The 24,701-nt window shown below is 39.7% G+C and overlaps 1 protein-coding gene and 1 long non-coding RNA gene across 9 annotated transcripts in view; one reads left to right on the top strand and one right to left on the bottom strand.

Annotated features, from left to right (window-relative positions):
- klhl13 (kelch-like family member 13) overlaps positions 1–24,701 on the bottom strand; it is a 56,550-nt gene that overhangs the window by 24,894 nt on the left and 6,955 nt on the right. For 4 of the 8 annotated variants that reach the window (XM_008427731.3, XM_008427735.2, XM_008427734.2 and 1 more), the window contains exons 1-2: positions 24,161–24,345; positions 21,817–21,888 (exon numbers count right to left, since the gene is read on the bottom strand). In XM_008427731.3, the coding sequence (XP_008425953.1) occupies positions 21,817–21,869 (53 nt within the window). In that variant the 5' untranslated portion in view covers positions 21,870–21,888; positions 24,161–24,345. Of the gene's footprint in view, positions 1–17,146; positions 17,481–21,816; positions 21,889–24,160; positions 24,346–24,701 lie in introns of those variants that run through there. The other 4 variants (XM_081615903.1, XM_081615904.1, XM_008427729.3 and 1 more) reach the window with 3 other exon arrangements.
- Positions 12,385–18,694, top strand: LOC145554943 (uncharacterized). Its single transcript, XR_014091002.1, has 2 exons — positions 12,385–12,620; positions 18,405–18,694. It is a non-coding gene; the product is annotated as an uncharacterized LOC145554943 (long non-coding RNA).

Raw genomic sequence — 24,701 nt, 5'->3', positions numbered from 1 at the left:
GGGATGCACAGTTAGTAGCAGATCATGTCATAATCACGTAGGTCAGCATTATTATAGTATATTTCCATATTCAATTACCCTGAATGTTCTGGTGGGGCACACCTGTCATTATATGAGGCTAATTATGACCTCAAAGTGCAGCTATGCCAGCGCCATACCAAAAACGTACCCGGCATTAGACTTTAATGAGAAAGGCTGGAAGAAACTTTGCACCTCCTTGAAACGCGGCTGCAGGAGGAGAGAAGTTGCAAACATAAAGGTAGCTTGGATCTGACTCGCTGGCAGAAACACGTTTCTATGTTTGGCAACAGATCTGATTTCAATTTTATGTCTTTAAATCTGCAATATGTGAACGTTTTAGAAAGGCACCAATAAACAGACGAGGTGAAGTCGGCCGTAGGTTTTGGGTCCACGCGTGCGTTTGCTCTGCTTTCAGACTGAAACATGAGAGATCTGATTTAATAAACTTGATATTCAGTCAGTCCTCTGTAATGCATCTGTTTTTATGCTCCCTTTATTTTCTCAGTTATGATGGATCCTGGCTGGTAATCCATTTTTCTGTGGAAGCAAACTCCTCTTCATCGTAAATAGCCTTTGAAAAGGCTTGCGTGTGTCTATGTGAGTGAGATGAGTGCAGATATGACAGCTTCACCTGAGTAAACCCACTTGAGTTGGTCTGTACCTCCCCCTGGCCTTTCAATAAAAATAAAATAATCCCCCAGGCAGCTGTTGCCATTTATGAGAAGTGGCCACAAATCAGCATGAATTCAATGTCCATTTCAAAGGGCAGGTGTACTAAAACCTTAAAAACTATTTTCCCCATCAGCGTGCGTATAAAGCTGCGTTGTGTCTACGCGCAAGGCAAGATTAACATAGATGAATATGAAAACTATAACTAAAAGTTCATTATGGAAAACAGCAGCAGATGTTTCTCACAGGAAGGCAGCATTTCATGTTGGGTTGTTGTCATGCAAACAACAAAAGAGATTAACTAAAGCTTTATTTTATGTTTTTACAGAACGGTGATCATCAGCATCAAGCCAGGCACTCGAGAAGAAAACACAACTAATGGATTTTGTTACATGCGTGTCGCCTTCAAGACTGTAAATGAAACAGGTAAGATGTTCATATTAGAGTTGTACCATTCAGGCTTTTTCTGGTTTTCTGAAAAATTTTGATTCTGGGGAAGAAAGGTAGAGGTTTGGAGATTTGAATCCAACGGAAATGCAGGCATTATAAGATTATCCCCGTGTTTGCATCAAAGCTAATGTCTCCATCCATTATCTGATTTGTATTGAACTTAAAAAAGAAACAGTGCATCAGACTACATTCAGTTGTTTAATCCATTTAGGGCCCAAAAATGGTGGGCGTTTTTAAGTTTTGCTCCTTTTTATAGATTTTTCCAGTATATCCCTTGCCAGCCACAATCAGAGGCAATAAAAGAAAAATTGAAAAAGCCCCATCTCTGGTCGTTTGATTGGTGCATGTCTAGAGTAGGCCAATATTAGTGTTTCAGTTTATGTTGGATTTTAAAATATTATTACAGTAGTTTGGAACAGCCAAATAAGTTCAACCTCAATGCTGGCATATCATCCCTGAATAACTTTAATTAAGGCAGGCTTAGATACATCTCACAGCATCCTTGGGAGAAAAAAAAACTGAATCTGATTTATGTATTTTTAAGCATGAAGATGTTTTTTCTCCCTTGCAGAAGGCTATGTTTAAACTCAACTCCGATATATATATACACACACAAATCTCCTGGAGAAGAAAATCAGCTGATATTCGGCGTCGGATATTATACCAACCATTCTGTGATTTGTTCCAAAAAGATGAAATGTTTAATTGACTCTGTTGGCTTCGAAACATCTTCAAATGAAATTTCACTTGGATAAATTAAATCAGCTGCAGACTTTGCAGCCAAATAAGACATATGGCATTTTCTGCAGCAATCTGGTAAACAAGGAGTATCAAAGCTTTTTTTTTTGGTGTCCTTTCTTATTTTAAACTGATTGTTTTTCTTTGGAACCTATTCAGTCACAGATTTACTTTAATCTCAACACTTTTTACATAAAAAAATACATTGTCCTTAGAAAGCTATTTTACAAGGAGCCAAGATTTTAACTGAAGGATATAAAAGGGAAAAAAGGTCTTAAAAACCCAAATCAATCACTTCTCACTATTAAAATGAATAAAAACTTCAAATAGAAAGCACAAAAAAGGCCCAACCACAACATGCATTCCTACTCTCATTGGATTTTCTGCAGTTTGCATCCATTAGACTGCTGACAAAGAGCGAGAAGAACACATGGAGGGAGAAAAAAAGGGATATGACAAGTGCTAACAAGAATCAAACAGGCAATTGTGGCAGTTTGACTACTGGATCACCACAGCCCTTTTCACACATTAGTCATGCTTCATTGACACAAAAAATGCCTTTACTCACCAAGACACCACAGTTTCTCCTTTGGTATTTAATCTAAACCAAACAAAGGAAGCTAAGCGCTACAGGAAAGCCATTTGGCGTTGTTGAATCAGCTGAGAGGCGACAACACCACTGGTTAGAGCCTTGTACTTCATGCCTCACCTCTCAGTTCACACCTACACATACTGATAACGTCTCTTCTGATGCGGCTGGCTCTGAGGTGCATTAGCAGGTAGATGACAACTAAACAATTCTGATGAAAACACATCAGGCACATGATTCCAAGTGCTTGCAGAAAAAAAAAAAGTATGAGAATTTATTGCTTAGGTCAGCAAATGAAAATATGGTCATCAGCTGCAGACTTTGCAGCCAAATAAGACATATGGCATTTTCTGCAGCAATCTGGTAAACAAGGAGTATCAAAGCTTTTTTTTTTGGTGTCCTTTCTTATTTTAAACTGATTGTTTTTCTTTGGAACCTATTCAGTCACAGATTTACTTTAATCTCAACACTTTTTACATAAAAAATACATTGTCCTTAGAAAGCTATTTTACAAGGAGCCAAGATTTTAACTGAAGGATATAAAAGGGAAAAAAGGTCTTAAAAACCCAAATCAATCACTTCTCACTATTAAAATGAATAAAAACTTCAAATAGAAAGCACAAAAAGGCCCAACCACAACATGCATTCCTACTCTCATTGGATTTTCTGCAGTTTGCATCCATTAGACTGCTGACAAAGAGCGAGAAGAACACATGGAGGGAGAAAAAAGGGATATGACAAGTGCTAACAAGAATCAACAGGCAATTGTGGCAGTTTGACTACTGGATCACCACAGCCCTTTTCACACATTAGTCATGCTTCATTGACACAAAAAATGCCTTTACTCACCAAGACACCACAGTTTCTCCTTTGGTATTTAATCTAAACCAAACAAAGGAAGCTAAGCGCTACAGGAAAGCCATTTGGCGTTGTTGAATCAGCTGAGAGGCGACAACACCACTGGTTAGAGCCTTGTACTTCATGCCTCACCTCTCAGTTCACACCTACACATACTGATAACGTCTCTTCTGATGCGGCTGGCTCTGAGGTGCATTAGCAGGTAGATGACAACTAAACAATTCTGATGAAAACACATCAGGCACATGATTCCAAGTGCTTGCAGAAAAAAAAAAAGTATGAGAATTTATTGCTTAGGTCAGCAAATGAAAATATGGTCCTTGTGTAGCACTATTTAAAGTGTAAAAGGACTGGATGGAAGAAATCAGAAGACTAGAATTCGTCTACTGGAGCTGTTGTCAGTAATCAATAAAACCAATGCAAAAGAACTGCTTTCAATACCATGTATTTTTAAAAGAAAATTAAAGTGAACAGCACAAGACAAACATACATAGAACCCCAAATTAAATATACACAGTACTGCAGTAGATCTTTCATTAAGTTGTGCACAACTGGTTTAAATTTCCCCACTGGTCAGCACAGTGTCTGACCTACACACATTCAAAAAGTCCATGGTTGAATTGTCCAGATATTTGAGATGACAATGTCCTAGCGCAAGTCGTTTCAGATGAAGAGATGAATAGTGGATTGTGTGTCCGAATGGTGAGATGGAGGGGGAAATGATACAGACCAGCCTCCTACCAGACCAGTATGGAGTGATTCTCAAGTTCTCCTGGCCCCAGCCAGTTTTCAGAAGCTCGCCATCCTTTAACCCTACAAAGGGATCACCTGGCCTGTATTAAAATAAACAGGACCAGTAAATTTCCAACCTGCTAGTTAACTAGACTCTTTTCAGTTATACATAGAGATAAATGCAATAGATCTAATCTGTCAGACCAAATAACGTAATATTTATCTCATTTTCTTAAACATGTTAAATTTAAGACATTAGATCATACAACAATTAGCATTGGCTACCACCAACATGCTAAAACAACAAAACAACATTGTGTCCACTACTCACCAATTCCATTAACAGTAGAGAGCATGGCAGCTTCAGGGCTCCAAACTCACTGGATCTTTTCAGATCTACATGATTTTTATATTGTAAGGTTAAAAAAGTGCATAACAAACAAAGAGGTAACTGATTGTTTGGAAACACCAACCTGTAGCTCCTTTGTCTCCAGCTCTCCCCCTCACACCTGACTGGGGAAAGCTGGAGCAAGCCTAAATAATTACATCAGGTGTGTCAATTGGCTGCATGCACTGTGTGACTGACTGTCACTCTTAACCAATGGGGCAGCAAGGCGGGACTAAGGGCAGTTTTTTCACCCCGGGTTACAGCCTCCCCCCCTTAAATCATGCACGTCCCGTGACATGTAAACATTAAACAATGTGAACATTGCTGGAAGTGGTGGGTGTCAAAACTAAAGCATCAGACAAACTGTGCAATAAAGTTTGAACAACTGAAATAAGCGGATTGCCTAAAGTAGTATATTGAAGCCGTTTAGGCGCCACTCTGTGACGTGTTGAGCGTCTTGGAGAGATGTCATTAATTTGATTTATGCCATCAAGGTTTGGGGATCTGTTCAAAGAAATTTCAGAATCAGGAACAGTTTCACCAACTGGGCTGCCTGGATCAGGTAGGTCTTCAGGATGAGGTGGAACTTGTTCTGCAGAACATCAAGTTGCTCTTCGACACTAGATTCTGGTTCAATTGATTCCACTTCAACAACTGACTTCAAACTCTCAGAATCTGAAAGAACTTCAACAGGTTGTTTTTCCACTGGAGAAACTGTTGGAACAACAGAGTTTTCTACATCATCAGGGAGTGACAACTGTCTGAGTGGTTTCTCCATTTTGAATTCTACTGGAGGTGGAATTAGATAGAATGGAATCTCTTCTTGCTCACAGTTCTCACCTTCTGCAGAGTCCTCTGAAGATTCTTGCCATTTCTTGGTGTGTTGACGTGTCTGGGGTTTTGTGACTGGAACTGTCTCAGTTGGTCTTTCAACATCTGTCATGGGGAGAAAACCACATGGAAGAAGAAGGTCTCTGTGTAGAGTGCGTAGTGGGCCATCTTTGCACTCTGGTTTCACTGTATAAACTGGGAGATCTCCAGCACACTTCACCACTACAAATACATCTTGCTCCCATTTATCACAGAGTTTGTGTTTACCTCTGAGTCTCACATTCCGCACAAGTACTCTGTCTCCAACTTCCAGCTTGGATGGTAGAACCCGCCGATCGAACCGAGTCTTGTTTCTTTTAGCACTTCTGGCAGAGTTCTTTGATGCTATCTGATAACTCTCTTTCAACCGTGACTTCAGGTTCTGTACATACTGCAAATGTGATGGACATTTCTCTTCACAGATAGGAAGACCAAAAGCAAGATCAATCGGGAGTCGAGGACAGCGTCCAAACATAAGTTCATAAGGACTATATCCTGTCACTTCATTTCTGGTACAATTGTACGCATGAACGAGAGGTTTAACATATTCTTTCCATTTTGACTTCTGTTTTGGTTCAAGAGTTCCCAACATTGCTAACAGTGTGCGATTAAACCTTTCTACAGGGTTTCCTCTGGGATGGTATGGTGTTGTATGACACTTTTTAATTCCTGTCATAGCACACAGCTCTTTTATCAATTTGGACTCAAAATCAGATCCTTGATCTGTATGTAGTCTTTCTGGAATTCCAAAATAGATAATGAAATTGTCCAAAAGACATTTGGCGACAGTTCTTGCCTTTTGATTCGGTGTTGGAATAGCAATGGCAAACTTGGTGAAATGATCTGTCAACACGAGAATGTCTTTGGTATTGCTGGTATCAGGCTCAAGACTGAGAAAATCCATACAAATAAGCTCCAATGGACGTGAAGTCCGAATGTTAACTAGTGGAGCAGCTCTCTCGGTCAGAGTCTTTCGACGAACACAACGTCCACATGCTTTTATTTTCTGCTCCACATACATAGCCATTCTAGGCCAATAGAATCTAGCTCTAACAAGATCCAGGGTTCGCTCTATTCCCGGGTGGCCCATGTCATTGTGAAGACTATGAAGAACGGATTCACGGAGGTCTTCTGGAAGGACCAGTTGATATACATGTTGCTCATTTTCTTGCCGTTTCCTGTAAAGAATGCCATCAATCATCTCCAGTTTAGTACATTCTCTAAGGAGAAGATGAAGTTCTGGAAGTTCACTCCTGACTGTTGGGGGAATTTTTTCACCTGACTCCAACTGATGGATAACTTCCCTGACACTAAGATCAGCTCTCTGATGGTCTTTTAGGTCAGAATGAGACATTGCAGGAACAACAGGAAGTCCATGTGCCTCTTCAGAGTAGTCCACAGGAATTATATCTGCCCTGACTGAGAGCGATTCAACCAAAAGACTTTCAACTTGGGTCCGAACCAGACGACTTTGGCAGATTGCATCCATCACTTCAGGTGATATCTCATTGTTGCCGCTGTCTAAAAGATGTTGTTGAGCAAACTGAGAGACAAGTTCTTGATCTTTATGTGCAACCTCATCTATGACAGGACTTTCACAGGGACGACGAGAGAGTGCATCAGCATCCTGGTTGTGTTTCCCTGCTCGATACTGCAACTTAAAGGAGAAAGTAGAAAGTGCAGCCAGCCAACGATGACTGGTAGCATCCAGCTTAGCTGAGGTTAGGATGTAAGTAAGTGGATTATTATCAGTGACAACTGTAAAATCTGCTCCATACAAATAATCTTGAAACTTTTCTGTTACACTCCACTTCAGTGCTAAGAATTCAAGTTTATGAGCTGGATAACGACTTTCACTGGCTGACAAACCTCGACTAGCATAAGCCATTACCCTGAGCTTCCCCTCATGTTCCTGATACAGGGCAGCACCCAGTCCAGTGATGCTGGCATCTGTGTGAAGGATGTAAGGTAGTGCAGGATCAGCAAACCCCAGGACTGGTGCAGTAGTAAGTTTGTCAATCAGGGTATCAAAAGCCAGCTGACACTCAGGAGTCCACCTGGAACCAAAAGGTTGCTTTGGATCAAACTGTGGGCACTTAGAAGATCGTACTCTTGAGGGTTTATTAGTTGGGGGGTACCCACGGGTCAGATTGTTAAGAGGCTTGGCAATAGTGGCGTATCCTTTTATGAAACGTCTATAATAGCCAGTAAATCCCAGAAAGGATCTCAAGGTTTTCAAATTAGTAGGAATTGGCCAGGATTTCACTGTGGAAATCTTTTCTGGGTCTGTCTCAACACCTTTTTCTGAAACAATGTGACCCAAATATCTGACAGACGTTTGGAAAAATTTACATTTTTCCAGAGAAAGTTTTAATCCAAACTCTTTGAGACGATTTAGAACTCTCAGCAGACGGTTTTCATGTTCTTCAAGACTGTTTGAGAATATGATCAAGTCATCCAAAAAACCAATACCTCTTTCAAATGCAGGTCACCCATACATTTCTCCATCAATCTTTGAAAGGTTGATGGTGCATTTGTAACCCCCTGAGGCATTCGGTTAAACTCCCAAAACCCAAGTGGAGTAACAAAAGCAGTCTTAGCTTTATCTGCTTCATTCATTTCAATCTGATAATAACCAGATTTCAGATCAAGCACTGAAAACCACTTTGATCCTCTGAGAGCTGTAAATGATTCTTCCAGGTTGGGCAAGGCATATGCATCTTTGACAGTTTGTAAATTAAGCTTACGGTAGTCAATGCACAGTCGAATGTCTCCATTTTTTTTCTTAACAACAACAATTGGAGATGAGAAAGGGGATTCAGATTCTCTGATAACACCAGCATCCAGAAGTTCACGTAAGTGTTTGCGAACAGCCTCTATATCTTGTGGGTGAATCGGTCTTGCTCGATGTTTGAAAGGAGTATTGTCATGAAGATTAATGTGATGCTTCACTTGCTTGGTACAACCAAAATCTAAATCATGATGGGCAAAAACTTCAGGTATGGCATTTAGCTTTGTTATGATTCTTTCCTTCCATTCTGATGGTATTGGAGACTCACCAAAATTGATTTTCAAAGATGCTGTTGATGTTTTCTCAGCTATATGGTTGGTCACATGGTGCTCTGAGATGATACCTGCATAGGTTTCCAGTTCAGCAATGATACTTAAAGCTGGTATGGAAATAACTTGCTTTGTTTCATTGGAAACAGCAACTGGAACCTTACTGAGTGAGTCAGCTTGAAGTGCAACCAGACAGCTACTGACAACCAGGCCACCCGGCAGGCCTGAAACCGGGTGCTGAACGACAGCACACTGACTGGCTGTAGAAGAAAGCTTGGCACGACCCTCGACCACCACTGTGCAACCAGCTGGAATAAGTACAGGGGTTTTGCTATGGAGAGTCACAACACCCAAATGATTGTCACAGTTTTGCTGATGCATTAACTGATGCAGAACTGTTTTAAACCCATATGAGGTAGGTTGGAATGTGGGACAATCACTGGAACAAAACATTTCATAGAGAATTTCAAGTGTATTCATGCCAATTAGTACTGAAGCTGGAAATCCAGGTCTCACATCAGGAACAACCAAAGCAAGGGTTTCAACTGTTAGTTCACTCCCAATAAAGTCTTTTGGAAAAGTTATTGGTATTTCAACATAACCCAAATATGGAACTTGTTGACCTGCAGCCCCTTCAACATGAAGTAGGTCATTTAATGAATGCACTGGTTGACCTGAGAGATGCTCATTGAAGAAAGAAACTGGAATGGTAGTGACTTGAGAGCCAGTATCTAAAAGACATTGAGAGCTATGCCCAGCAATGTTGACTTCTGCTGTACATCTGGATCCGATTAATCCTTTTGGTAAGTTAATTTTGGTTTTTGTCTGCATCTTTGCACACTTAACAGACTCTCTCTTTGTGGGACAAAGTTGGTCCAGCTCAGTTCCTGTTCGTCCCTCAACAGGAACTGGAACTAGTTTAAATGTGCTGAAGGAGAGGGATTTTGTCCCTGTCTCTTCTGTTTGTCATAAATATTTTCCGCTTTGCACTGACCAATGCTGAATTGGGCTCATTATCACATTGAGGCTTAATATGGCCATCCTCCCCACAACGGAAACAAAACCCAGGTTTAGAGCTAGACATGCCGAATTTTACATCTTTAACAGTCTTTTTCACACTAGGCTTTGAAGTAACTTTTCCTGCAAAAGGTAGCTTAGTGCCCATTTGACCTGCTGTTAAAACAGTAAGCTGCTGCTGTATTGCAGCCATCTGTTGTGAAAGCTGTTTAGTCATGTTATTCAGAGCGACACACAGGTTAGTTTCCTGATCAGTATGTGCAAACTGAACCTGAGATGCAACCTTCTGTTTAGTGGTTCCCAAATGGTGCTTCATCCTCAAGGTCTTTGCTGCTTCCCTGTCCTCTTCAGTTCTAAGTAACAACAAAAGCTCAGCAAATGATGGTGGATAATTTTTTTTTTGTTTAAGTTGAAGTTCTGAGATTAGATTGTTGTCCCAACACCCTCTGCAGAATTGGGTCAACAGTCGTGCATCCATGTCCTTCTCCAAAACACCTCCTCTCTTTACTGCATGCTGTAACACAACTTGCAGACGCTGCAAATAGGCAGATGGATTTTCTCCACTGTCCTGATAGGTGTCCATGAATTTAACATACAACTCCTCTCCATCTTGAACAGTTCCATAAGCTGAATCAAGTTGTTCCATGTATACTTTTGGTAACGTGTCAGGACTCAAATGTTTCACTATATCACAGGCAGGTGGAAGTAGACTGTCACGAATTAGTCTGGTACATTGCAACTGTGACATAGAGGGATCTTGAAGAGCTAATTCAACACTTGAACGCCACGTGTCATAGTCTGTCTCATGACTTGGCCTGGGGACTTTTCCAGAGAATGCTCTCAGTCTATGGGACGTGTGCATATGCAGAGAGCTGTCCCCACTCCTAACAACATGCTCCACAACGTACCGTTGCACCTCAGGAGGATTAAGATCACCAGCGGAAATGGGTGTAGACCGCTTCTCCTGACCTGGCACTTCAGCTCTGTTGGAGACAGCAGAACTGGATTGGAGAGGAACTGACTGCGAGAGGGATGACAGAGGAAAAGGGAGTTGAGTTGTGGCATGAGCTGATGGCTGCTGCCCTCCATCTTCATCTGCAAGTTGTTCCTCTTTTGCCTTCTCTTGCACCACAGGACAGAACTCTGCAATAGACTGCTGTATCTGGGACATCACTTCTGTGAGAACTTGAGTGTAATTTTTTCCGGACATTTTGGCAATTTCTTGTAAATCGTCCAAATACTTGTTTGTCTTTAAACCACCAACCTTTGAGGCATAAATCTCAGATAAACTTTCAATATGAAATTTATCACCCACACTTGATGTAAATGTATATGGTAATATTGGAGATAAGCGTGCTAAAGACAATCCAGAATCAAATTCAACAACGAACATTTGATCAAATTCTGATTCACACGAATCGATGGTAGTTCTCTGCTTAATATCACCATACTGTTCAAGAAAATCAATAAGTTCATCAGTGGGGTTCTCCAAGATTCCATCAATCAATACTGTATTAGGGATTTTTAGACCAAGAGTTTCAAAAATCTCCATAATGGAAATTGAATTGGTGAGTAGGAACCAAGACTTATTTGTGCAACTTTACTCAAACCAGTTTCTATTAATTACTGATCAAACAGCTCCTGGCTAGCTCGCCAATAATGTAGCACTATTTAAAGTGTAAAAGGACTGGATGGAAGAAATCAGAAGACTAGAATTCGTCTACTGGAGCTGTTGTCAGTAATCAATAAAACCAATGCAAAAGAACTGCTTTCAATACCATGTATTTTTAAAAGAAAATTAAAGTGAACAGCACAAGACAAACATACATAGAACCCCAAATTAAATATACACAGTACTGCAGTAGATCTTTCATTAAGTTGTGCACAACTGGTTTAAATTTCCCCACTGGTCAGCACAGTGTCTGACCTACACACATTCAAAAAGTCCATGGTTGAATTGTCCAGATATTTGAGATGACAATGTCCTAGCGCAAGTCGTTTCAGATGAAGAGATGAATAGTGGATTGTGTGTCCGAATGGTGAGATGGAGGGGGAAATGATACAGACCAGCCTCCTACCAGACCAGTATGGAGTGATTCTCAAGTTCTCCTGGCCCCAGCCAGTTTTCAGAAGCTCGCCATCCTTTAACCCTACAAAGGGATCACCTGGCCTGTATTAAAATAAACAGGACCAGTAAATTTCCAACCTGCTAGTTAACTAGACTCTTTTCAGTTATACATAGAGATAAATGCAATAGATCTAATCTGTCAGACCAAATAACGTAATATTTATCTCATTTTCTTAAACATGTTAAATTTAAGACATTAGATCATACAACAATTAGCATTGGCTACCACCAACATGCTAAAACAACAAAACAACATTGTGTCCACTACTCACCAATTCCATTAACAGTAGAGAGCATGGCAGCTTCAGGGCTCCAAACTCACTGGATCTTTTCAGATCTACATGATTTTTATATTGTAAGGTTAAAAAAAGTGCATAACAAACAAAGAGGTAACCGATTGTTTGGAAACACCAACCTGTAGCTCCTTTGTCTCCAGCTCTCCCCCTCACACCTGACTGGGGAAAGCTGGAGCAAGCCTAAATAATTACATCAGGTGTGTCAATTGGCTGCATGCACTGTGTGACTGACTGTCACTCTTAACCAATGGGGCAGCAAGGCGGGACTAAGGGCAGTTTTTTCACCCCGGGTTACACTTGGTATTTATTGACTTTATTTGAATGAAAACAAAACACAAGGCAATAACAATTCAAATATAAATAACAGCCAGTCTGTACTCTCAGTGAAATGAAATCATTTCTCATAAGTGTCTGTAGAAGACCGTCTGCAGTAGAAGTGTCCTGTAAAAGTACTCATGCTTCTTGAAATTGCTCCTCATTCAAGTTAAAAACCACATACTTCAACATTAGGATTGTGATAATCCAGCACAGAGTAGTAGGTGTTTATCAAATAGAAATAATAGATTTTTAAAATGTGAATCACTTTGTAGATCCACAATTTGTGGCTCATTTGTCTTCGTCAAGTAGCTCAAGTTCAGTCAGATTGGATGGAGAGCATTTGTGAAGAGAAAATACCACCGATTCTGAAATTGAAATTAGGTCAGGACTTAAATCCCTTTTAGAAGACACTTCAAGGCTATCGCTCAAGATAGAGATGGAGATGAACGTATGGTCTGCAACCTGTCAACCGAAGGACATAGAAGGGTAAGAAATACCAGAAATAAGCATTTGCTCAGCCAACAACACTGAGCTTGTTTCCCATTATTGTTTTTAAAATAATTGAATGGGAAGACGTCCGACTGTGATTTTATGGAAGGTGTTGAGCCTCACCACATCTTCCTGTTTTGCAATGCTGGTTTTATTTTTTTAAACTCACAACTGTGAGTGATTTAACCCTCTCAGTTTGGAACCTATGAGTGGCTAGAGTGAGCATTCCAACCCAAGGATATTTTGTTTTTTTTGTTCTGCTGGGAAATGAACCTCTTCCCTACTGTAGTCTTTATAACCTCTGACAGATTTTCTTCCAGGACTGTACTTGGCTGCATCCACCTTCCCAACAACTCTGGTTTCCATGTCCTTGCTAAGGAAAAGTATCCCCACAGCATGACCCCATGAATTTAAAACATGGTCTCGTATGAACAGAGCACTTTCTTCCACAAGTCTGCTGTGTCCTATACAAGGTTCGTGTGAAGCTTCGAATGTGTGAATGTGTTCTTGTGGCTTTCTTCCAGTTTGATTACCTTCCTACTACTCTTCCACCCAAACCAAGGATCTCTGTAGTTCCTCCAGCGTTACCAACGGCCTCTTAACTGCTCCTCTGATTTAATGTTTCTCTTGCTCGGCCTGCCAGTTTAATTGGACTGTCATGTCCTAGTAGGTTGGCAGTTGTTTCAGACTCTCTTCCACTTTCAGACAGTGGATTGATCAGAGTTCAGTGAGATGTTCAAAGCTTGGAATATTTTCTTACGACCTAATTCTGCCTTGAACTTCTCCACAACTTTCTCCCTGACCTGTCTGCTGTGTTTCTTGTTCTTCTTGATGCAGTTTCTTCACCAATGTCCTTGACCAAGCCTCTGAGGTCTTCACAGGACAGCTCAATTTACACACAAGTGGACCAAATTTATTAATTACCTGACTTCTGAAGGTAATTGGTATTATTAGGCTACACCCTTCGCATCCATGTGCTGCTTTGTGTTGGTCTATCACATGAAAGTTTATGGTTGTAACACGGCAGTACATGAAAATGTTTAAAGAGTATAAATAATTTTAAAAGACTCTTAATAGAGATGCTTCCCGCTGTTAACTTGGTGGACGCAATGTACCTCGTATATTCTAAAAACGTACTCTTCTGTGTCCTCCATCAGTCGCTAGCTAGAACACACAAAAATGACCCCACCAACATAGCAAGCCCGGTTATAAATGTCTTAAAGCAAATGGACAGCGGGTTTATAAAGAGTGACTTCTCCCTTACCACAGACTAACCCCAAATATCAGCCTGTAAAATCCCAGCTAACTATTCAGGTTTCAAAATAGTAAGTGGTATGAGCAGGCAGAGCAACACAGAGCAAAGTAAAGCAGCATCTCGATGCTTCAGTACACTTCGATTGTCGTCGTGTGCACATGATTCACCATAACATTACTGTGTGTAGCCACTTCCACAACCAATTAAACACACTTGGTGTACTTTAAGATTTGCAACCTAATAGGAAGACAAGGTATCCCCCAGAAAACTTGCTAAGCCCGGTGGCCGGGGCGTCGAGGCGGTCCACCGTGTTTTTGTATTAAAAGATGTTAAGTTGACAGGAAATGTAAAAGTATTACTGTGTAATTATATGTTACGGGAAAAGATCTCCAGTGAAATGCTATTTAAACCCACAATTAGTCTAAAAACAACAAATTTGCACTTCTGTTTAATCCAAATTAAGTCAGCGGCTCCATCAGGCCACCAAGGGCTTCAGGGGCCCCATAAACACTAATATTTTAAAACAGACCACAAATACATAAATCTAACACTTGTTTATTGAGATGATCAATGCTGGTAAATTTTATTCAGTTCTTTAGGCAAATAAAAATTTAATTATTTTAAATTGTTTAACATTTAAATACAAGATTTTAAGGAGCTGGCAATGTTACTTTGTAAAACTTCAAAGAACAATATTCATAGTTAGATTGTTTTGTTACCATAGCAACCATCTGATGCTGTGAGTTTAATCTTTGAATTTACAAATACAAATATAACTTATTGGTTTTTAGGCTGGCCAATTAAACTACTCCCTTCTCCCATATTTCACTAAATCTAACACAGAAGCTGTTAGAGGTGCTGATGTTTTTAGCAACAAAAGGGGCTCCTAAATCAAATTCTGCTCAAGGCCTCAAACAACTTTGGACCGGCCCTGTAATCTGCTGCACTACGCAGAGATGCGCAACGAACAAGAAATTTAATTCAATGCTGCTGATGTGGCTTTAGTAGCTCTTCCATTTTGTGTCTGTTGAGTTTTTAATAAGCGTCACAGAAACTATTCTGGTTGGTCGAGTTTATGGTATGAGTTTCTCAGAACTCCTTGCGGCCGCGCGTATTAACTCTAAGTAGACAACGCATTTGATATGGTTTGATGCATCGTGTAACTGGAAAAATAATAATAAAAATAATAATAAAATAATATAAAATCAGCGTGATGTGTGACTCCGAGGAGAGCACGAAAGCTCCTCACCAGTCTGAACCTGCATGATGAGGTTAGCGCTGCTTGTTATCCACAAGCCTCCGGCCAACCGGGACCACAGACATAAACTTTACAGGAAAGACAGACAAAGAGTCACTCGCTGGGCAGCGCGTTGAGATGTAAACGCACCATATAATTGTTTGTTCACAAAGATAAATTATCCTCACCACTCCACAACGCGCACCTCTGAATTCGCTACAAGGTATTCCTGCGGTTCACATTGAGCTGCGCAACCAGAGCTAACGCAGCGGGTTTTAAACTCTTACCAAGAGTTCTCCAAAGGATCATAATTCCTCACAGTAGGCTTATGTAAATATCCATACAAGTCAGCCTGTGTCCAGTTTAAGTGAAAGGAGGCGAGCACGATCCGCGTTGAGGTAAAGCAGCGGCAGCTGTGTGATTAGTCCGCGCGTTGTCGGGTTTAAATGCATAAACTATAAACCTATCTATTATAAACCTATCCTCTAGGAATAAATCTGCTCTGCTAGTGAGATGCTAAGAGCTAAAGAAACGCCTGCAGCGCGGCTTTAAAAACAAAACAAAAAAAATTTTTTTTAATTATTTTCTCTCCCTAGAAATGAAAACAAGCAACGCTTAGCCTGGCGGCAGGGCAAGTAAAGCATGGCGGGCCGCCAGGCTTATAATACACTGGGGGAAACCCTGGAAGAGCTGTCAAGTAGTAGCACTCCCATTTCTTATTTTTAAAGACAAGAGTTTTCCAATGCACTATAAAGATATGAAAGACTAACATGCAGCTTGGATACATTAACTTTTATATGTGCTGCTGCTTTTTTTTTTTTTTTTAAAGCAGCTTTATTCTACAACAGGAGGAATGTACTAATGCAAATGGTCAATTGATGTCATTTTATTTGAAATAATTAAAGGGTTTGCTCTACACTCAGCTCAGAGTTGCTGACAAACGCTTACAATAACTAATGTGAATAAATTAGTTCAATGATCCCAAAATTGATTACTACTCAGTGAAACATTAATTTCAATTAAGTATTTATATTAAAGTTGAACTTTTCTAAGTGTTTCCATTTGGGATAAGATCAACAACAACAACAACAAAAAAAAGTTACCAGGTTTTAAGAAGGTTGAAACCTTAAGCTGTTAAGGTGTGCCAGGAAGCTGACACTTTGTGTACTGTTTGCTCATTGTAGCTTCAGGATACCTGTAGAGATTTACAGTACAAAATAAATAGGATAAACAGATGAGAACCTGACATTTTTACTGTCATCAGAAAAAGAAAAAAAAAATCTGGGGAAATTCTTAAGTAAGCGCTCCTAAACTCACGAGTAAACCTACAAGACAACTGGAGGATGGAAAAACCTCATTTAGTGAAAATCCATCCACGTTTTAATTACTGTGCTAGTATAAGAAATCTGCTACAGGCAGTGAGTTAGCTCACTTAGCACAGGTTGCCTTGAGAACTGTTTTTCTTTTCCCCTTCAAAATCCAGCTCTTCCGCTCCGTCAGTCGAAGCTACGCCAAGAACCGAACGGCGCTCTGACAGAGGGGTAGAAGCAAGGATGGCGAGAGGCTGTGTGAAGCACACGCTTTCTACCCTTCCCCCTTCATGAACAGTAGCTGATGACAATAGCTTCTAAACCAGGGCATGTCAGACATCCTGACAAAGGCAGACTCCTCCCAAGCTACTGATTCCCAGCTCCCAAACACACACAGCCACAGGAAGAGGGCAAGAGTCAGGGATGTGGTGCCTGCCATGTCCGGACTTGCAGCACAACAAGCCTTTTTGACGGAAAATGAAAGGCATTCTGAGGTGGAACCATAAAAATCATGTTGGACGAGGGCAAATCTCTGAATTCACACAAAGCTCAGTCGCAGTTTACCCAATAAAGGGCATGATGTATACAATAGCACCTTAATCTATTTAAATAAATAAAGCCAGTGATAAAAACCAGACAAAAATCCACCAACTGTGGTAGTGTGGCTTAGAGCCACACTACCACAGTTGTGTAATGCAAATCCCATTAAGCTCTTACTCACATGTAGGCAGGCGAAAGGGGTGAGGACCTGGATGTCTTAAGGACTGGCACTGGGAATTTCCAGCTGACAGGAGAACCGCTTTTCCATTTCAACGGCATGTTGTTGTCACCAGGATGGTGCTACAGCAGTACCAGCAGCAAAAACCATTTCCATGAAAAGATTCCCAATGCAGTCTTCCATCCCACTCTGCCCACACCATTTAAGGGGGAGGGAGAGCAGCGGTGGCACCAGCAGCTGCAGAGGAACGCTGGTGGAGGCAGCGAGGGCTACAGTCGGGGTTGTGACTTTAGCACTGAGAAGCCAATGGACTGCGCTCGACGCGACTGCTTGCCCTGCTGCATTCACAGTTGTCTTGTGGAGGGAGGGAGTGAAGGAGGAAGGAGGGAGGGAGGGAGGGAGGGAGCGCTGCGCTTCCATCACCCTTTCAGGATCTCTGAAAACACCGTTGCTGGGCAACACCGCCACCTTGTTACAGAGGTAAGGATTACAGCTTGGAGCCAAACCGAGTGCAGATAGTTTTTTAAAGGTGGGGAGTTGAACGCAAGAATCCTCACAGTAAGTTTCACGACATTCGTCTGAGGCAGAGCGCCGTCGTAGGCTCCTACAACTCATTCACCCCTCGGTTGCACAATAACTCTTCTCTCTTTCACAGGTAGACCTTCTACTGCCCTTCTGTATATACTGATTATTAACCCATAAATCATGCCGCCTATAAACAACTTCTTCAATTACATAATGTCCATAAACACCCTCTATAAATCTGTAAATTATGTAAATACGGCCATTTAGTGCACCGTGATCTCTGCACATTCTGTTCTCAATGATACAGCCGTTTACTGCTGAAGACAACTACTGCTGTTTAAATTCTTTTCTAAACTTCACATTCTGATTCAAAATGGCTAAACGCATTACTTTTTATGACATTATGTTTTAATTATGCCACTTGGCCAGTTCTTTTGTTGTATGGGAAAGTAACTACAGAGGTATCTGCATGTACAGTCATCGGGGTTCCTCTACAATCTTTTATGTTCATTGTAAAATAAACTGAATAGGACCTTCTGGCAGATATTTCAGGTGGGTGGGCATTAAATATGCCATCGGCAAAAAAAAAAAAAAAAGGGGAACAGAAAGTACAGACCAAAACTAGGGCTGAACATTTGCTGTAATAAGATAACATTTTGTGATATATGATAGTGTGTTTTGTGAAATCGCAGGCTGTGATGTGCCGCTGATGACTAGAATTTCATTTATTGTGCAGTTCTTGGAGGAATAAAAAGGAAGGAGGAAGAGGAGGAGGGAAGCACACAAGAAGAGGAGGGAAGTACAAAGAAAATTAAGAAATGGAGGAAGAAAGTATACAAAGGAGGAAAAGGAAGAACAGAAAGAAGAAAGCAACTGACTAAAGACAAGAAGGTGTAGGAAAAAGGAAAGCAAAGAGCAAGGGAGGAAAGAACACAAGAAAGGAAGAATGCAAGGAAGGAAGAAGGGATAAGGGAAGTATGAGGGAAGGACAGGCAATGGGTTAGCAAATAAAAACATTTCTCTATAGTCTGATTCTCTTTTGCGATATCATCTATACTTGGAAAATATTGAAATTAAATTCAAGATTTTCACAGACTGTACAGAAACCCTGAGTCATGGATAAAAACATGTTATAAATAACATCCTAAGTACCTTCCACAGCGGTACATCAGCCTAGTGCAGGAGGAAGCTGGAATTGGACCCACAACTCTGACTACTCTTCCACTGAACCCCAGTTGACCAATTAAATTATAGATTTTGATTTAATTTCTTGGGTACATCTAGTCAAAAATCTAAAACTTTGTGAACATGAAATGTGCCCCAAAACTCTAGGTATGTGCAAATGGTAGAAACCTAGAACTTAAAGGCGGACTACCCTTTTTTTGTAATAGACTAGTCCACAGTATCCCGTACAGGGCGACTGGTTATGCCCTGCAATAACAGAGACGTTAAGTTTGTGCTCCACTATTTTAGTCTCTGCACTTTCACAGAGGAAGCAGCATGTGCATTGCCCACCACAGGCATAAGGCACGCACAAATTACTCCCAAGTTGGCCACCAGTTGCTGGGAGACCAGGAAGTACTTAAAAAAAAAAAAAAAAAAAAAAAAAACAGCTGTAGATGGAACAAACTCTGATTAGAGCAGGTAATTAAAAATGTGTTCACAAAGAACTACTCTTTAGATAAATTTATTAGAAAGTATTTACCAAGATCTTGCACATGGTTTCCTATTTAGAGTCAGACTATCACTGAATCATTTATGACTACAATCATGAGATGACAGCACTGTCATTGCTTTTGTGGCTCCGTCATTGTTATGCTATGATAAATTCGTCCATAACAGGTGCAATGCCAACAACAAGGTGGAGGTAAAGATGTTGCGTCATCGATGTACAGACAGAATTTACAGTTCGCTGTAGCAACATCGCTGCCAAACTCCTGTGAGACATCTGCTGCAATTTATAAAAGCCAAGCAACCTCTAATTGAGTGCGGTATATGCAACAAGAGTTTCTTTTAAACGTGGTTCAGAGATGTTGAAGCACAGCCACACAAACCCAAACCACAACAAAGAGGGTGACTAAGAGCAGAAACCACAGACTTCCTCAAGAGCTGCAGCCGGTGACTGTCTAGATCGCACAAGTTGACCTTTTGCAGGAGATTTCTAATTAAAAACATTGAGCAACGTGACCTAGCATGCAGAGAGTTAACAAAATCAGACAGCTGTTGTTGGAAAACTTTACCAGGCACCTATTAGCAGCTTGTACTGCTGCTGTGAAGAGGCTTTTGCACCCTGGTAGTTTTCTTGTTGTTGCTTTTCTGTCAGACTGAGCTAATTTTATTTTAAGAGAAATAATCTAAGTGGAGAAAAAGGGGAAGTTTTTAAATGATGACTTTGTTCATTATGGAAAAATGGGAAAGAAAAAAATATATAATGTCACACCATGATGTAATATTTTGGAAGAAGACAAATAATACATTTTCTATTTAGTTCTGCCCATTTACTGTCATTTTACACTTAAATCAGTCCAGAGTTTCCCCCAGAAAACTTGCTAAGCCCAGTGGTTGGGTGCCAGAGCAGTCATTCATCCAGCGACCCTTTGTGTTTTTTAGTTAAAAAATGTTTAACGTTGACAAGAAATTTGAAAATATCACTTGATAATTATGTGTTATTGGAATATTAATATTTGAATATCGACTATAACGTCTTATAAAATGCAGACATTTAAAAAAACTAAAATAAATAAGCAATGCTTTGCCTAGAGGGGGCACAAGTAAAGCCTGGTGGCCCGCCACTTGGACTGCGGGAAACCCTGCAATCCAAGTGCATAGTTAATTAAAAATAAGGTCAGCTTTTTTTTTGTTTTTGTTTTTTTTAGGCAAAACTAAGAACCACAACCACAACAGATTTTAAGTTATGAAATGAGGCACATTGCTGCTGTGTATGATTAACGCTGCTTTGAAAAACATCACACAGGACATATTTAATTAAAAAAATGTTGACATTACAAACTTCCTCTGACTGTAATTATAATTCTGTCAATGCTGGTAAACAATCACTAATTATGGCTTCAGAACACCTGCTGGCTTTTTAGTTGTGACTTGAGCCCGTTCTCTTCTCAATTCAGGGAACCCCTGTAATGTTTGTCAGGGTTTGTAGAGACGTCATCTGAACTATAAAATTGTAATCGCTGTGACAGATTCATTGGTTGTAGTTTTATTGCTGGACATAATAGCATACAGAGTTTAAATGAAGAGAAATGTTTTGTACCCAACAATGGAAATATACAAATGAAATAGCAGGGGTAAAATATGAAGTTCCAGAAAAAAATATTTTTTTCTCAAAAGGTAAAATATACCCATACAGACAAAAAAAAAAAGAAAAGACTGCAATAATTAAATGTTACACAGATTATGATCCTTCACTTAGTTAGCAGTCTTTAAATTGAGAAACCTCTGAGCATTTAATGTGGAGACAAAAATGACTTTTTGGGGGGTTTTGTAGCTTTGTGTCTGAGAAGCTGTTCATTTTTTCAATTCTTTCAATACTTTTCTTAACTGCTTCTCAATCAGATCCAAGAGGATATTGTCGCCTCACAGATGCAGCCGGCCGTAAATGCTAGAAACGAAAATAACAACAGAAAACAATCCCCCCAGTTCTGTGTGTGATCCCTGTAGTGTTCTTGTTTGACGCTTCCGACATTGCAAGAGGCTTATTAAAACTATTCAGCTGTCGCGAGCCAAGTGTGGCAACAAGTCAAAGGCTTTTTAAACACCACCGTTACTACACTCAAATGTCGACAAATTTAGCCAGTATTAAACGCGAGTCTGTCAAGCATGAATGACTTTTACTGTCGAGCTGTTGGAATGGAAAAACTGGAGGTCTTTCCCAGGAATCGGAGGTACTACAGTAAGACTGTTGGAGCTCGCTCTCAGTCCTGGTCAGTCTGCGGCGAGGTCTGCTTTTGAGTAATCAGGGATTAAACCATCTCTTGTAATGCTAATGTCAATCTGCTGCTGGTTTAATTATACAGTTTGCCAGCTAAAAAGTAGTAGAAAATCATTAAAGGAAAAAAAAAAAAAACTAAAACAATCGATTTACTTTCTCAGTGAATTATGAAATGATGAGACAGTGTGACACATTAAATTACCTGTCATGTAGTCCAACAGGCATCGTCTCTCCTCTGTGTGCAGGGTGATCCATACCCTCCCCGAAAGCACACCTGGACAAAAACAGGAAGAAATCATAGCAAAGTTTTTAACAGGGTTAAATCCAAGTTCAACAATTTAAATAATTTAAAAAAAACTGAACACCGTCTACTTGAACTTCTTCCAAGAGGCAGGAGATACAGAAGACCAAGATTAGTCGGTCCAGGAACATTTTGTTTTCTCTTCAATAAATAAACCACACCTGTTCACACATTTTGAACAAATAATATACACACCAATGTGCGTTTGTGGGTTCATCTTATTTAAATGGTTGCGGATCGTGTACTTTCTGTATTTGTGAAAAACTAGTGAAATGCCTGCAATTAGACGATTCTACAATACGTTTTATTCTTCACATTACAACCCGAATCACAGCATGAATAAAGTTCTTCTTGTGAGTTACAAGTCAAATTAAACAATATTAAACACATTAGATTTTTCTTCGTTAAAGCAAAAATGAAAATAAAGTAGAGGTGCAACAATCTCTGCAACTACTTTCTTGAAGAAACTTTTCAGGTGCAGCAATCAGACTTCCTTGGTATATCAGTACGCCACGTCTGGACTTGGCAATACTTTCAAACTCTGCATAGCAAAAGTTATTTAAGTCTATCAAATTCTCTTTTGCACAGGTGCTTTTAAATTGAGCTTTAGACCAGGCAATATCCAAATCCAATACCTCAAGAGTCAAAATCCAACAGCAATATAAATGCAACTCTTCGCACGTTAAAATCAAATGAACTCATTAGCATCTAATCAAGTTCTGTAATGGACCAATCATTTAATTCAGATGTGCTGTAACAGAGATGGACAGTTGTTGACAGTTCTCCAAAAACACATGCTGTAGACTTTGAACAGACAATAGATGTTTTCTTGCCGAATATAGCTTATGAAACGTTGATAAAAATGTTTAGGTTTGGTTTAATCTATTCATAACGCATTCTACCACAGGATTAGGAAGATTTTGGTCATGCCTATAAGTTTTTTTTTTTTTTTTTTTTTTGAAGAAAATAAATCAGAGAATACAGAAAATGAACAACCAGTACTTTTTGGCTGCCTCTCTGACCTTTGTTGTTTTTGTAGTCACCGTTTTTACATATCTTCTCCAGTTATTGATGACTGCTTCCTTTTAGCACAGTAACAGGGTGTGTACATTTATGCCAAATACTTTTTATTTATTCATTACAAGAAAAAATACTGAATTTTCCACTTTTAATTTGTTGTGATTTATTGAACCAAGAAAACGCATATTAAGGTTTTCCCTCAATAAATAAATAAATAAACTTGCCCTGGACAACATAAACAAGAGTTCAAATAAAACACATCCATCAGAATGCACACACAGTTAAAAAAAAGCAAAAATAACAATTGAAAACAGTTAAGTAAAAATTGAAACTGATAATTCAAAGTATAAAATTAACATCAATATATGTTTTAAATAAAAAAGAACACAGTTGTGTATTTAACTGATTTAAACGTTAAACAGAAGAAAAGGTTTGAAGAACTATATTTTCAACTTGTGGCTTTGTGTATTACTAGACTAAAGGGTAAACAAATATCTACAGTGAGAATAGGTAATCAAAATAAAGTTACTTCTGTTTTTAAACTTAATTTAGCTTTTTCAAAGTGGGAAATAAAGGCTGCTCTCTCTTTATGTGATCTGCGTACTTATTTCTTATTTAAATTTGATCTCGGTTGTTATGACATTTGATTTTAAGATTAGCAAAGATAAACAACAGAGAGCTGCAGGCGGATCTAAACTTAAGGTGTGTTTTGTTTTTAAAAGTCGTCTCTCAGCGACAGTGCTGTCTTATTTGCTAGCACTAAAACCGATTAAAACAACCTAGGACAGTAGCTGGACAAAACCAGTCAACACTGTCAAATCTTTGTTGCTTTTCTGGTCATGTTGTTGCCTTCACAATGTCGGTCCATTCTCCTCTGGGATTCAAGCCCTAGCTAACTAGCTTAGCCGACACTAACGTTACCGCTTGCTAGCCTAAAATCTCGGTAAAAGACTCGACTACTACATGATTATTAAGTTGGAAACAATTCTCCAAATCCAGCTAAGCAGGTTTAGTTAGTTTAGTGAGCCGTAACTGACCGGTGCCAAATCATAATTTAGTTGGTTTAGTTAGTCTAGTTGCTTGATTGATATGCAACAGCCAGCAGATGCCTGAGCCCAACTGTCAGCTGGCATTTGTTCAGTTAAATAAGCAACGTGCGATATTCCCACCACTTTACATGTTTTTTCATACACTACGTAAACTTTTAAGTAACATATTCCATTACCTTTCGAAGCACGATAACGTTACCAGCGTCCTTGTTTTCCTTCCCAAGCCCCTCAAATCCACTTACAAGGCTGAAGCCGCCTTCTTCTCCCTATAACCCAATGCTATAGTCGTTTACTGTTGAGCAGGGAGCATCGAAACTTCCCATTGGTGGAAGAGTCTGGCAATCTTCTGCCATTGGCTCAAAACTTCCGTTACTAAATAAAGTGGTTTTAGGAAGAGCCTGTCATGTGCGGCACGTTGAGGCTGACTGAACAGGGTGTACTGCTGTGCTCTTTAAATGGGTAGATTTCCAGACTATTATTTATCCAGTTCACATCTCCGTATTACAATATTTTAAGGTTTGTTTTTTTCCCCAAAAGCTCAGATATGTTTTTACATTAAAGTAAACAGCACATAACTTGTAATAATGCCAAAAGCAGAAGTAAGATTTATGCAATAGTACTACAGAGAGCTATGTTAATCAGAGACTATTCATAGCTATGTATGGGGAAGTCAGTTTTAAAATTTGTTTAATAGTACTGTCTTAATTTTGAAGTAGA

Source organism: Poecilia reticulata, chromosome 14 (genome assembly GCF_904066995.2).
Source record: "Poecilia reticulata chromosome 14, P_reticulata-male-v2, whole genome shotgun sequence".
NCBI lineage: Eukaryota > Metazoa > Chordata > Actinopteri > Cyprinodontiformes > Poeciliidae > Poecilia > Poecilia reticulata.
This window is presented reverse-complemented; position numbering and strand designations above follow the sequence as displayed.